Raw genomic sequence first — 14,127 nt, forward strand, 5'->3', positions numbered from 1 at the left:
TTGTCTTGCTCGAGGCGGCGGGGGGCGCAGGCGCTCATCACCGCCGCACATGGGCCCTTGGTGCTGGCCCTGTCGTGCAAGATCTGCTTCTTCTTCTGCTGCTGCTGCTCTGCTCATGTCGCCAGCCCTGAGCCTTGTCTTGTCTCACCTCGTCGCGTAGGGATATCCCGCCTACTGCCTACTGGCGGCACTTTCCACGCTGGACGACGCGAAGAAACGGCACACAAATGGGCACAAAGCATGCTTAATGGTTTAAGATTTGAAAGTGTCACGGGGGGACGGAATAAGGAGCCGCTGCGGACATGGACGAGTCTCCACTCCATTGATGCAGCGCGCAGCGGAGGCATATCCACGTGCTTCCACGGAACCAAATCCCATCTTTCGGCACTCACAATGTCAGTCAGTCGGTCACCACCACCAACGACTTGGAGGTGGTCGTGTTTGTTGCACGAGACCAACCATCCTTGCATCCTCGACGCCCGCCTCCCCTCCCCGGCCAGCCCCAGCCATCGTCGCCGAGCGCCAAGCCGACCCCACGCACACACCATGGCGTTCGCTGCCCCATCACCTACGCTCTTCGTCGGCAACCTCGAGGGCAAGACGAAAAAGCCAGAACTGCGGTCGCAGCTGTATGCGCTGTTTACGCCGTACGGGCGCGTGTGAGTGGTGTGGGGCGTGCAGCCTGGCCAGATGGTCTTGTGCCTTGTGCTGTGCTGACTCCGCGCAGGATTGACATCGTCGCGAAGAAGAACGACGGCGGGCGCGGACAGGCGTTCGTCGTGTTCGAGGAGCAGGCTGCCGCGACGGCCGCGCTGCGCGGGCTGACGAACGAAAAGTTCTACCTGAGAGATCTGGTACGTCGCCACTGTTACCGTTGCTGCTGTTGCAAGGCTAAGCCCGCCCCTAGCGTATCTCGTACGCGCGGAATCCGTCCAACGCGACGCTGGCACGGACAAACCCCGCGCTGTCGAAGGAGGCGGCAGCGGTCGCGGCTGCCAAGCTGGTCGTGTCGCACGCGCAGAGCGAGTACGAGCAGCTCGAGAAGGAGCGCGATGCGGCCGCTTCGGGCGGAAAGCGCGAGCTTGAGGCCGGCGACGACCAGCCGGCCGCCAAGCGCGCCCGCCACGACGAGGACGAGGACGAGATGGAGATTGAGATGGAGGACGACGACGACGTCGCGGGCGGTGGAGTGAGCGTCGTGTGCACCAACCTCCCGGCCGAGTGCAGCGAGGACATCATGGGCGCGCTGTTCAGCCAGTAAGTCGGCGTGGGGAGAGAGACAGGTGGGATGGGATGGTGAAGCTGACATCCCGCGCCAGATACCCAGGCTTCACCCGCGCAACGGCCCTCCCGGCCTCCTTTGCGACACCAGCATCCCACCCCAAGCCCAACGCCGGCGCGCGCTCGTTCCGCGCCACGTTCGCGTCCCGCGCCCAGGCCGAGGCGGCCGTCGCGCCCCTCAGCGGGTACGTCATGCAGCCTGGGTGGGAGATGGCCATCTCGATTGAATAGAGTGGAGTAGTGTGCAACGTTTGTAATGCCGCGGCGCGCGGCGGTGTATCACATGCATGGTGGGGGTGGAGTCATGGCTGGGTATTGTTGGATTCTGGTATGGACAGGAGGCTACATGAGGCACGAGGGCGAGCGAGTGGCTGGGTACAGGCGGGGCGAGTGTGGCCGAGCTACGGCCCCGACGCAGCCTACTTCCCATCGAGGGCTTTACACGCGCGCTCCATCAGGTCCATAGCGCTGCGCATGCGCGCGATGGCCGCATCTGGCGGGTGAGCTCCTAGAGTCGAACGCGGCACCCACCATGCTTGCCCTCCTCGGCCTGGATGAGCGCCACGCCGCGCTCAAGCTCGGCATGGCACTCGTCGTTCATGCGTCCGAGCATCTTGGTGACCTGGAGGGTGGTGGTGTAGCTGGGGTGTGTGTGGTGAGCAAGCAGCTACTGCTACGCCGGGGACGGAAGGCTCACGCCTCGCGGATCACGCCGTCAGAGTAGTCTGGCGTGTTAGCTGGGGAAGGCGTGACGTTGAGTACCAGCTCACCCTTGATCGCGGCCTCGAGCTGCGCCTGCAGCGCGTCCCAGCGCTGCACCAGCTCGGTGCCGACGTCGAACTTGTCCGCCTGGGGTCAGCTGTGCCAACATAGCTGCAAGCTCACATCCGCGACGTAGTCAAAGTCGTCTTCCTCCTCCTCCTCGGCTTCCTCGGGCACAGCGAGGGCGTTGCTCGCGCTGCTGTCCGACTCGTGCGCCGCGGCCGCGGCTGCCGCGTGGTAATCGGCCTCGGTGTGGCCGCCCTCGTGCTCGTGCTCGTAACCGTACCCGAGCTGCGTGAGCATCGCCGCCGCAGCGACCGTGCTCGCCGAGTGCTGGCTCGCGAGCAGGCTGTGCCCCGAGTGCTGGGACGCCCGCTGCTGCGAGCCGCCCTGCTCCTCCTCGTGCGGGCTGCTACTGCTCTGCCCCGGCGGCGCCTCCTGCGTCAGGTCGTACTCGAGGAAGAAGTTGTCCTCGGCGTCGGTGTGGGACGGGCCGCCGCCGTTGGTGGTCATGCCGGTGAAGTAGCGCCCGGGGAGGGTGCTAGTGAGTGCTTCGAGCATGTTTGGGGGTTGTGAGTGAGTAGAGGAAGGGGTGAGTGGAAGAGGAGGTCAGATGAAGAGGTGAGAGGAAGAGGTGAGAAGAATAGATGGATCGAGGAGGGCGAGGAAAGTGGGGAAGATGGTGTGGCGAGTTGCACAGTGTCGCGACAGACGCACGGACCGCCGCCGCCAATCAACCAAAGGAAGGTTCAATCCAGTCAGCCAGCTCGTCAGTCAGCCGCCTGCCTTCCCTCGACACTAAATCCCCAGATCCCCAACTGCCTGCCGGCCTGTCGCTCCACTCCCTTCGTGGCTCATGATAATGCTCATTACATGGACAAGCGACAAGCACTGTTTGCTCGCTCGCCTGCCCGCTCGCCGTTCACTCCTCCACGCCTAGTCAATGAGGTACTTGCGCTTGAAGAACGACCGCAGGTGGAAGATCTGCCACGCGCCGAGGGCAACAATGCCAACAGTAATGCCAATAGAGAACCACTTGACACGCTCATTTGTGCTCTCTGCGGGGCAAGAGTCAGCTCTGCTCATAGCTTTTTGCCACCAAGGCACACAACCCCACACCCACCGTTCGTGTCGCGCATGCGCATCTCACGGCGCTGGAGGTAGCCCATCTCGTCGACAATCTCCTTCACCACGTCCTCGAGCTTGCGCATCTCGACCTCGAGGAGACCCAGAGACTCCTGGTTGGCGATCGCGCTGCGGAGTGCGTTAGCAGTGGCCCAGGCGGCAAAGTGGGCATGCCTGCCACCGTTCGGCCGGAATCTCCGACCGAGATGTATGCAGGCACTCGGCCGCCCACTCACTTGTAGTCGACTGCCTCGGCGCCAATGTCGACGTCGAGGTCAACAGTGCGTGACTGCAGGCCGTCCGAGTCTGCTCCGTGTTAGCGGGGTGCTGCTGCGATGGGGCCGGGCCGGCCGGCGCGCGGACGACGCCGTGACGACGTGTGTCTCGGTAACTCACGGTCGAGATCAACATGGGTCAGGCAGACGCCGACGTCTGCAGACTCGTGCGTTGTAATCGCCATACGAGTCTCGCCCGCAATGTTCTGCAGATTGGAATGTCAACAACAAAGCCCCACCGATCGATCACACGGCCGCCGATGCCCGCACCTTCTTGGACAGGTAGACATTGCTGTTCTGCGAGCCGTCGACAATGTCGACGTCGACGCGCGTGCCCGGAATGTCGGGCACATTGGCCGTGACAATGACGAGGGTATTTCCAGGCGCAAAGTTCCAAACGCTGTGGGGTGAGGTGAGTCTCGGCACAGCGCGATGGGCCACGGCAACTTACCAGTCTGTTGTTCATTCAAGCACAAGCACAAGCGCATGATGTCAGACTCGGAGTAGCAAGCAACAGCGGCAGGCGCGACTTACACGGCTCTCCAGGCTCGGTGGGGCCGAGCTCAAACTTGATGGCCTGGGCCAGTGGTGCCCGCCACAGGAGGGCCACGGCGAGCGAGAGGACGAAGAAGATGGACGAGGATCTCAACATGGTGTGTGTCGCGTGCCAGTCGTCCAGGTGGTCAAAGTCGTAAACAGGTGCCCGATGCGTGCAAGTAGGGCCAATGAGATGATCGCGCTCAGCGCGTTTTCAGAGGCGACGAGTGATGTGAGGACGATGCCGAGGTGTGAGATGCTGAGTGCGAGCGACAGCGAAAAGGACGAAGAGGCCGAGTAGCGCGCGGTGGTGGTGGTGGCCGCCTGGTGGTGGTCGTCACGGCCAGCCAGGGAGATCGGCACGCCTCCACGTCTGCTGCGTGGTAGCGCGTCGAAGAATAGGCGCGGTTCGAGCAGGCGTTTCACCCGCGACGCACGCCTATCCCACCTCCAAGTCTCTCCTCAGGCACGACTATCACGACAGCACTCGAGTTGGCGACATGCCGATCACACCGCCGAATACTGGCTGCAAGATACTGCTCGACTCGGAAAACATTGCAACAACTGCAACAACACTTTAGCTCTTGTCACTCTCGACTCGAGCTCAAACCCCACGCCTCGTCGCCCCTCCCGCCTCCCCCTAAAACCTCCCTCGGGTCATCTGCATGACCTCGAGACTCCGACAACTCTCCTACAGCCTACTCCCCACTCTTCCTCTTCGCACCCTTCCTTCTTCTACCTCACTCCGCCTCAGCTTCACGCGCAGCATGACCGCCACACCTCCTCAGCAGGCGTCGTCCTCGGCCATGCCTGAGTGGCAGGTCCCCCGCAAGACCATCGAGGAGCCCGTGCTCCGCGTCTACAACTCGCTCACCCGTACAAAGGACGAGTTCATCCCCTTGAAGGGCCGCCAGGTCGACTGGTACAACTGTGGACCTACCGTCTACGACGCGTCGCACATGGGCCATGCGCGGTGAGTGGAGCTGTGATGTTTCCTATTCCTCAGCTGACACCACTCAGCAACTATCTCACCCAGGACATTGTCCGCCGTATCCTCCAGGACTACTTTGGCTACGATGTCAACTTTGTGATGAACGTCACTGACATTGACGACAAGGTGGGTTTCTTTGAGGTGAGCTGATCTAACCCGCACAGATCATCCTACGCGCTCGCGAGTCGTACCTCTTGAACGAGACGGTCGAGAAGAACCCTGCGCTCACGCCCGAGCTCGTCGCCACGGCCAGGAAAGCCTTCGCCGCCTTTCTCCCCAAGGTGGTCAAGTCATTGCCGTCGCCCGTCAACGCCCCCAACGGCGACGATGCGCTCGAGTACTTCAAGGCTATCGCCGAGAGGGATTCCTCCGACGCCGAGTTTGCGCGTGCCGCCCGCGAGAAGGAGGAGAAGTTTGGTCTCTACATCTCGGCCTTGACGACTGCCCGCGACGCCATCCTTGCCGCTGAGAAGAGCTTGTCGACCCCTACCAAGGAGTTTGTCGACGCCACTGCCTACGTCCTCGGCCCTTACCTTGGTGACACGCTCGGTGACACCATCAAGGACCCCCGTGCCGTCTCGCGCAACCTCGCCGCCCACTGGGAGGAGTCGTTCTTCAACGACATGCGCCGCCTCCGTGCCCTGCCCCCAGACAACATCACCCGCGTGTCCGAGTACGTGCCCGAGATTGTTACCTTCATCGAGGGTATCATCAAGAACGGCTTTGCGTACGAGGCCGAGGGCAGCGTCTGGTTCGACGTCGGCAAGTTTGAGGGCGCGCAGGGCGATGGCTTCCGCCACGAGTACGCCAAGCTCCAGCCCAACAGCAAGGGCAACAAGAAGCTCCTTGACGAGGGTGAAGGTGCGCTCACTGGAAACAAGGGCAAGCGCCAGTCGGCCGACTTTGCCCTCTGGAAGGCTCGTTCCAAGCCAGGAGAGCCGGCTTGGCCTTCGCCTTGGGGTGAGGGTCGCCCTGGCTGGCACATTGAGTGCTCGGTCATGGCCTCGGAGGTGCTCGGCACCCAGATGGACATCCACTCGGGCGGTGTCGACCTCATGTTCCCCCACCACGACAACGAGCTCGCCCAGTCCGAGGCGTACCACGGCTGCCGCCAGTGGGTCAACTACTTCCTCCACACTGGCCACCTCCACATTGAGGGTCTCAAGATGAGCAAGTCGTTGAAGAACTTCATCTCCATCGACGACGCATTGAGAGACTACACTGCTCGCCAGCTGCGTCTGGCCTTCATGCTCCAGACCTGGAACTCCAAGATGGACTTCAAGAAGGACCTCGTCTCAGATGTCAAGACCAAGGAGGAGACCCTTGACAACTTCTTCACCAACGTCAAGGCTCGTATCTCCGAGAGGGCTGCGCGTGCTCAGGAGAGCGACGGCAAGCACCACTACGACGAGCTCGAGAAGGCTCTTGTTGCCGAGTGAGTCTGCCCCTGCTGAAATGATGCTGACAGTGCAGCTTCCACAAGGCCCAGCGCGAGTTCCGCTCTGCCCTCTGCGACTCGTTCAACACCCCTGTCGCTGTCAATGTCATCCTCGACCTTGTTAACAAGGTCAACATCTACTTTGCTGCCCGCGGCCGCGACTACAACATCGCCCCTGTGCGCTCCATTGCCCAGTGGGTCACTCGCCAGCTCAAGATGTTCGGCCTTGGCGAGGGCTCGGCCGTCGCCGATGCCACTGCTGTCGGATGGGGCAAGGAGGGCGAGGAGGGTGGCTCTGGTGACCTCGACGCCAAGCTCGACAAGTACATTCGTGCCATCGCCTCGTTCCGTGACGACGTTCGCAAGCTCGCTATTGCCGGCGCCGACCCCAAGGAGACTCTGATTCTCTCGGACCGCTTCCGTGACCAGGACCTTGTCAACCTCGGTATTCAGCTTGACGACGGCCAGGGTGCGGACGGTGGTGCGCTGTACAAGCTTGTCGACCCCGCTGTCCTTATCCGTGCGCGTGAGGAGAAGGCACATGCTGCCGCCGATAAGGCCGCCAAGAAGGCCGCCACTGCCGCCGCCGCTGAGGCCAAGCGCATCGCTCAGCTCGAGAAGGGCCGCGTGCCCCCGAACATGCTCTTCCGTCCTCCCCAGGTTCCCGACAATGCGTTCTCAAAGTGGGACGAGAACGGCATTCCTACGGTTGATGGCGAGGGCAACGACGTGAGCAAGGGCGCGAGCAAAAAGTACCTCAAGGAGTTCAAGGCGCAGGAGAAGCTGCACGAGGCGTTCAAGGAGTGGGAGGCCAAGGAGAGGCAGCAGTAGGGGTTGAGAGTAGATGGGTAGCCAGGGCTTAGATGTAATCTATACTATCACGTGGAGAGGGGCTGTGGCGGGGGTGAACGGGTCTGGGATGCGTCGCTGTGGAGACGGTGGTTGATACACTGGAAAGTGGACACGCATCATCAGCCCATCGGCCCAATCTCAGGCCGCCGACGACCACCACCGGTGCCGGCAATCCGCCGAGCAAGTGATGGTGTAGCATGAGCCGGCGGCACCCGCTCTCGCCCTGTTGCGCGCCGCCAACATGCGCCGGAAAGAGCCGCCGCCATCGGCGCGCAAGCCGCCACAGCGCGCCGAGGTGGTGCACCCTTGCACATGAAGGACATGCATTCCAATCTGCCGCGCGGAACCCGGTCTGCCCTGCATGATCTGCAGGGCTCGTGAGGCCGGCTACAAGGCGGCAAAGATAAGCAAAGCACAATGATAAGCAGTGCCGCGACCCTTGCCCGCCGCAAGCGCCGGCGGTTGGCTGGGATTCGCCGAGCGCCACAAGGTCGTTTACGAGGGGGGGAGGTGCTTATCGCGGACTTTGGGTCTGAGTGATCGCTGCTGGGCTATCTTGGGCCATGCGTTCGTACATAGCGCAGATCTCACAGATCGACGATCGTCAAGAAGTTGCCGATGGAGTGCAAGCAAGTGGCATGCGTCGATCTGAGCGATGTCGAACCGTGTACCCGTGTCACAGTCCACAACGCACAACGCTCCTCCCCACACTTGATCGACACCCTTCACGCTCCCCGCAGCGCCGCAGCAATGGCAGTAATGCCAATACTTTGTGCCCCACGACACACGACCGTGGGGCTCATCCGCATCCCACTTTGAGCATTGCTTTCGACAGAACCAAGGCACACTTGCCGAGCCAGCCGGGCCTCGACGACGGGCTATTCGCGTCGCTTCGGGTCGCTTGGCGGCCTCGCAGGTGAAACGACACAATTGGCGAGCAGCGCAGCGCAGCGCAGATACGCACCGGGGTAGATACGTAAGCTCGTGTACATGGGGACGCGACACACTTGCGCCGCGGCGAGAGGCCGAGTCCTGTCGTGTGACTTGCGGCGGCATGTCGCCCGTCCACCGATCCCCACCGAGTGGAGGCAGGTCTGCCCCGCTCTCCCGTCCACACCGCGGCCCGGTATCGCGGCGTCGTCTCGTCTCGGAACTTGCTTGACAGAATCGATGTCGTGCTCAAGTGTTTGGGAAGTGGGGCGCGCCTCCTCCTCGCCAGCCAGCCAAACGCCTCGCCCCTTCCCCACGCCTCTCGGGCCTGTCGGGCCTCGGACTCCACACACGACGAGGCGGAGCACCGAGTGCGCCCAAGACCCAACCCGTGTCACGGTGCGCTTCTCGCCGCCAACGAAACACGGCGGAGGGGGCGCGCGGGGGCGGGAGTGAGGGCAAGCGAGACAGACCGACGGACTCGCTCGCTGGCTGGCCGGGGCTCCCCACCCTCGCTTGTGGTGATGCCACCCATCCGCGCGCGAGCGAGTGCCTTACGCCGAGAATGGGGAGAGTCCGACATCGGACCCACTTCCGCCTGCGCTCCGAACCTGACTGACTGACCTGACTGGCCCACTCTCGCCGCGGCTCGGCGTACCTTGACTCAAGCTCTTGCTTGCTTCGGTTACGCCGTGGGCCAATTTCTTTCTCTGCTCAGGGCACACGAGCAAGACTATGGCCAACTTCAGACACCGATGGCCAACCAGCGGAGTGCGGGTTTCACTATTGGGCAACGAGGGGCGATCGGGTCAAGAACGCAGATTTTCGCATCGTCGTGTTGCTTTGGGAATGGAGGGGGTAGTGGACGGGCGTCGACCAGTCGCACGTACAGTGGACGACGACGCCGCTGAGCTACGTCGACGAGCCCTCTGAAGGGCATTGGGTTACCCCTGCGCTGTGCCCTTGTAAAGGCCGATGTGGAGCAAAATTACTCACCTGCGCCTGCTCGATCTGTTCACGTGCCCAGGCTCGTGGCAGGGAAGTGGCGGCTGGCCGAGTCGAGCTGCCGCCGGCGTTTATTGGGTCGGTCAACAATGACTCCCCTGACGTGTGCCTGGACACAAAGACAGATTGCAAAGTTGGCACCTGATACCTCGGTTAACTAAACAGGCTCTAAGCCCTCAAGCTTGCTTGCTGGGTTTGGCGAAAAGCTGCGGCTGCGCGGCTCTAGGAACTGACTGACTGGACCAACGTTGCGCTGGTGTCACGGCCAACAGCGGCCCCCGAGCAGGTGGGGAGGCAGCCGACGCGGGCGTAAGGCGCGGAATGCGACCTGCGGCCTGTCTGCGGCAGTGGACCGTGGCTGGGAGGAAAAGAAACGGCCACAGCCTATAACTCGGCTGTTGTTGTGACTGACCCCCAGGCTCCCCCACTCTGCTACCCACCCACCCACAATGTCTATCAGCTACGACAAGCACGACAAGGAGAAGACGGGCGGCCTCGGACACGGCGGCTCCACCGTCGACGTGACCACCGCGGCCGCGAACACGAAGGGCGGGTACTCTGACGTTGTTGTCCACGACGCCGTGTTCGGCGACCTCGAGAGCGGCGGCCCCAACTTCCGCGGCGTGTCCGCGCCCGGCGCGTTCGTGCTCATGACCAAGGCAAACTTCGGCCTCGGCGTGCTCGGCATCCCGTCCGTCTTCCACACGCTCGGCCTCGTCCCCGGCATCATCGCCATCTGCGGCATCCAGTTCATCTACGCGTGGTGCGCGTCCTTCATCGGCCAGACCAAGCTTATCCACCCCGAGATCTACTCGCTCGCCGACGCCGCCTTCATCTTCGGCGGCAAGATCGGGCGTGAGGTCTTCTGCGCCATCTTCATCATTTGTGAGTTGTGGCATGGTGGTCGCGTGCCTGCCACCTGAAACGAAACTCACACCGCCCCAGTCTTCATCTTCTGTGGCTCGGGCGCCATTATCGGCGTGTCGACCGCCCTCAACGCCGTCTCGTCCCACGGCGCATGCACGGCCGTCTTCATCGCCGTCGCCGCCGTTGTCGGCCTCATCCTCTCGTCCATCCGCACGCTCTCCAAGGTGTCCTGGGTCGGCTGGGCAGGCCTCGTGTCCATCCTCTCGGCCATTTTGACCGTCACCGTGGCCGTCGGCCGCCAGGCTCGCCCCGCCGAGGCGCCCCAGACCGGCCCCTGGGACAAGGGCTTCCTCATCATCGGCCGCCCGTCCTTTGCCGAGGCCATGGGTGCCATCAACGTCATCCTCTTCTCGTCCGCCTCCTCGCCCATCTACTACGGCATCATCTCGGAGATGCGCGACCCCAGGAAGTACCCCAAGGCCATGTACCCGTGCTACGCCTTCCTCACCGGCGTGTACCTCATCATCGGCGCCGTCGTCTACTACTTCTGTGGCCAGTACGTCGCCAACCCCGCCCTCGGCTCGGCCGGTCTCCTCCTCAAGAAGATCTGCTACGGCCTCGCCCTCCCCGGTCTCTGCGCCTCGATGACCATCTTCAACCACGTCTCGGCCAAGCTCGTCTTTGTCCGCATCCTAGGCGGTACAAAGCACCTCACCAGCAACACGTGGCAGCACTGGACCACCTGGCTCGGCAGCACGACCTCGTGCATCATCGTCGCGTACATCATCGCCTCGGCCATCCCCAACTTTGGCTCCATCATCTCGCTTGTCGGTGCCCTCTTCTGCCCCATCTCCGCCATGGCCCCCATGATGCTCTCGTGGATCCACGACAACGTCCGCGCCAACCCCAACCGCCTCACCAGCCGCCAGAGAATCATCTTTGCCGTCAACATTGTCTTCCTCATCTTCTGTGTCTTCTTCACCGGTGCTGGCACCTACGCTGCCATCAAGGACATTATCAGCGGCGGTAACAACGGTGGCCCCTGGTCGTGCGACAACAACTCGGGTGCCACGCACTAATTCGGCGCTCGCGATCTCGTTCTCACTTTCTATCTTGTGCATACACCGTGGTGCGGAAGGGCCTCAACGTCTTCTGAACGGCTGTCAGCTCATTGTATTAGTACCATTATCAACTCATGGATGAATCCTGAAATAAAAGTGACCAAGAGGAGGTACATACTCTGGGCGAGTTGGCTTTGTGGCGGTTGTGGTCGAAGGCGACTAATGCTCCATTGCAGGTTCGGTGTTGAGCAGCCATCTAATACACATACACACAAGAGGGAAACGCGGCCAAAACTGATGCACAACAAAACATTGAGCAGCTTTGGCCGGAGGCTCCACGATTCATGACTCGTTGGCTGTTGGTCCTTGGCGTCCCGAGATCGCTCGACTCGAAGGTACTGGCCGGTACCTCCGAGGATCGATCCTAGCATCACTTAGCGAATCAAGCCTCATCCCACAAGGAGATTTAGCAACTCAGCCCTGTGATCACTCAATGTGACATCTGGGATCTGATGTTGCTTGTGACTGTTGCTGGGCATGGCACTGTCCAATATGACATGAGACTGGTCGTTGGTCACACGGGACGCGTCATTCACGTGCCGCCTGTACCCCTTTCCTCGTTTCTTTGGTAGGGGGCGGTAGGTGTAAGTGCCATCGACTGGGTCGTAGTCAGTGCAGCAATGTTAGCAGCGGCGTCCGGATTTCTGGGGGTTCGACAGGGCGGTAAGTGGTAGGAAGCGCAATACCGCACCCTTCTGCCTCGTTTGCGATGGATGAATGATTGCATGACCAAACAATGATTGTGTGCCAGTGGCTGTCGCGGGGTGCCAATATGGCGGGGTATGATTGAAGAATAGTTCTCGTCTCTTCACAGACGTATCTATCGCTTTGTGGGACCGCGGCGCTTAATCTTGGGGAACTTGACCGGCGCCTTGAGGACAGCACGGCGGAGCTTGGCCGCGTCGGCCTGCGACACGCCAAGCTTCTCACGCTCAGCCGTGGACGCGAGGTCGGCCGAGCAGCCGAGCGACTTGAACATGTCCGTGACCTTTGCAGGCGTGAGGGAGAGGTCGCGGGCCACTCTGCTGATGTCGACCGACCAGCCGTCGCATGCAAGGTAGCAGACACAGATCCAAGCGAGCAGCTTGGTCTTGGTCTTCTCGGTGACGGTGAACTGCTTGCCCTGGGGCTCGGCGAAGCGGGTGAGCAGGCCGTTCAGAACCTGCTGAGGCACGCCAGGGAACTTGGCAGGAAGCTCAGACTTGGAGGTCTTGGAGAGCTGGCCGGCGAAGTTGTAGAACTGGAGGAGACAGGCGAGGTAGTAGAGCATGCGCCTGCAGGTGTCAGCGCTGATGTTACGGCTGCACGGAAGCACGTACAAGCTGTTCTTCCTTGTCGACGAAGGAGCGCTGACAGCCACGCGGAGCTTGTCCTCGATCCACCGGCTTCGGCGGTATGGCAGCGCGGCCGAACGACCCCGGTCGTCGGTAGCCTGGGTGATAGGGGTGACGTTCATGGAGCTCCACTCGGCAGGGGGAATGATCGCGTCGCGGGAGTACACCTCGGCAGGGTTGCTGGTCTCGAGGTTGGGCACGGGAATTAACTCGGATGGAGGGACGGGGCCTGGGGACGTCAGTGAACGCCCGTGTGGGGATACAATCCAACTCACCCTCCTCCTTCGCCTCCTTGCCTCCAATGCTCTGCATGAGGTTACCGCGGACGCCCTGCATGGCGTTGATGTCGACCTTGTTCCTCTCCTCGGCCTTGATCTGGCTCTTGGCCTTGCGCGTTCCGAACGCCTCACCGAGATCGTTACGCTTCACCTTCCACTGCATAGCCTCTGCACTGGGCCCTGTTGACAGGAGAGGTGCTTCCCGCATGCGCTTGACGCGGTGCGCGAGGAGGTAGAGGGGAGTGGATTGGTGGACATGCAGAGTCTTGGTGGAGGGGTCGTAGAGGGCGGGAACATACCTGGGAAGCTCGTCAGCACATTGGGGGCAGAACAGCTCATGCACTCGTACTCACTGGCAGTCGCTTCCCTCGCCGCTCGTGTTGTAGTCCCGGTTGGTCGAGAAGTACTCGACGTCGTCGGTTTCACCCGCGATTATAGTGCGCTGCTTGGTGATGTCCTCGGTCGTGGCGGAGGGGTCGCGCGAGTAGATCTGGAAGGGCGTCTTTGAGCTGGGACGAACAGAGGGGAAGTTGACTGTGAGGTCGGCTCGTCAGCGCTTGCGGTCTCGTGATGGCTGCATCGAGGAGACTCACCGAAGGCAGGGCCGACCCCTGTGGACGACTCGGCGACGACGACGTTGACTTCGCTCGCGATGCCATTGCTGGCCATCGACTTGCGCTTCTTGGACTTTTTGGTCTGGTCTTGTGAGCTTGACGCCATTGTCGCGACCGTCGTTGTGGGCAGGAAGATGATGCGAGAGGACGAAGTTGACCTGGTTGTGTCCTTCTGCCCGTCAGTGCTCACAAGGCAGCCAAAATCTCAGAAATCATGAATGATGGTCACGTGATTTCCCCGCATCGACCTCCACAACAAACAACCAGGCAGTCCACTCATCTCTCCATCTCACTTATTTCTTTCTTGCATCGCGCAGCACTCGAGGACGGGCCAGAACGGCTTTCAAAATGGGTGTTCCAGGTCTCTGGGACGTGAGTTAACCTTACTCTCCAGGTACATCACTCACTCTGCAGCTCATTCGGCCGGCCGCCGTCAGGACCAGCCTGTCCGCCCTGGCGCGTGATGCCTTCTTGAACAACCATAACGGCCAAAGGGCCTTCGTAATCGGCATTGACGCCTCGTAAGTGCTCCCTATTGAGATTGTATGCTCTCCACGCTGATTCACTTCCCTTCTGCAGATTGTGGATTTTCCATGCCCAGACCACTCAGGCTGGGAGTAACCCTTTCTTGCGGACACTATTCTATAAAATCGCGGCTCTACTACAGCACCCCCTGTTGCCTCTGTTTGTTTTTGGTGAGTCGTCTGGGATCCTCCA

General features: G+C 61.5%; 6 protein-coding genes across 6 annotated transcripts; 3 read left to right on the top strand and 3 right to left on the bottom strand.

Annotated features, from left to right (window-relative positions):
- Positions 1–426: 426 nt before the first annotated feature.
- On the top strand, positions 427–1,575 carry OsI_11177 (U2 small nuclear ribonucleoprotein B''). The gene is made up of 4 exons (XM_062771099.1): positions 427–659; positions 728–854; positions 908–1,257; positions 1,320–1,575. The coding sequence occupies exons 1-4, from the start codon at positions 547–549 to the stop codon at positions 1,510–1,512; spliced, it is 783 nt and encodes a 260-aa protein (XP_062627083.1). The 5' UTR covers positions 427–546; the 3' UTR covers positions 1,513–1,575.
- A 23-nt stretch (positions 1,576–1,598) lies between these two features.
- LOC62_03G004580 (uncharacterized protein) lies at positions 1,599–2,604 on the bottom strand (the record flags this gene model as incomplete). Its single annotated transcript, XM_062771100.1, has 5 exons — positions 1,599–1,774; positions 1,813–1,922; positions 1,979–2,006; positions 2,052–2,130; positions 2,167–2,604. 5 exons carry the CDS (start codon positions 2,602–2,604, stop codon positions 1,701–1,703), a joined length of 729 nt encoding a protein of 242 aa, XP_062627084.1. The 3' UTR covers positions 1,599–1,700.
- Positions 2,605–2,906: 302 nt separating this feature from the next.
- ERV25 (Endoplasmic reticulum vesicle protein 25) lies at positions 2,907–4,234 on the bottom strand. Its single transcript, XM_062771101.1, has 6 exons — positions 3,980–4,234; positions 3,714–3,843; positions 3,565–3,649; positions 3,405–3,474; positions 3,167–3,297; positions 2,907–3,101 (listed from the first exon to the last, which is right to left on the bottom strand). The coding sequence occupies exons 1-6, from the start codon at positions 4,093–4,095 to the stop codon at positions 2,980–2,982; spliced, it is 654 nt and encodes a 217-aa protein (XP_062627085.1). The 5' UTR covers positions 4,096–4,234; the 3' UTR covers positions 2,907–2,979.
- A 308-nt stretch (positions 4,235–4,542) lies between these two features.
- Positions 4,543–7,268, top strand: YNL247W (Cysteine--tRNA ligase). Its single transcript, XM_062771102.1, has 4 exons — positions 4,543–4,953; positions 5,001–5,097; positions 5,136–6,406; positions 6,445–7,268. The coding sequence occupies exons 1-4, from the start codon at positions 4,646–4,648 to the stop codon at positions 7,238–7,240; spliced, it is 2,472 nt and encodes an 823-aa protein (XP_062627086.1). The 5' UTR covers positions 4,543–4,645; the 3' UTR covers positions 7,241–7,268.
- Positions 7,269–9,645: 2,377 nt separating this feature from the next.
- Positions 9,646–11,142, top strand: mtr_6 (N amino acid transport system protein; the record flags this gene model as incomplete). Its single annotated transcript, XM_062771103.1, has 2 exons — positions 9,646–10,081; positions 10,142–11,142. The coding sequence occupies 2 exons, from the start codon at positions 9,646–9,648 to the stop codon at positions 11,140–11,142; spliced, it is 1,437 nt and encodes a 478-aa protein (XP_062627087.1).
- A 745-nt stretch (positions 11,143–11,887) lies between these two features.
- Positions 11,888–13,533, bottom strand: rpa49 (DNA-directed RNA polymerase I subunit rpa49). Its single transcript, XM_062771104.1, has 5 exons — positions 13,390–13,533; positions 13,150–13,330; positions 12,794–13,095; positions 12,504–12,747; positions 11,888–12,458 (listed from the first exon to the last, which is right to left on the bottom strand). Exons 1-5 carry the CDS (start codon positions 13,514–13,516, stop codon positions 12,005–12,007), a joined length of 1,308 nt encoding a protein of 435 aa, XP_062627088.1. The 5' UTR covers positions 13,517–13,533; the 3' UTR covers positions 11,888–12,004.
- Between the last annotated feature and the right edge of the window lie 594 nt (positions 13,534–14,127).

This window comes from Vanrija pseudolonga, chromosome 3 (genome assembly GCF_020906515.1).
Source record: "Vanrija pseudolonga chromosome 3, complete sequence".
NCBI classification, from domain to species: Eukaryota; Fungi; Basidiomycota; class Tremellomycetes; order Trichosporonales; family Trichosporonaceae; genus Vanrija; species Vanrija pseudolonga.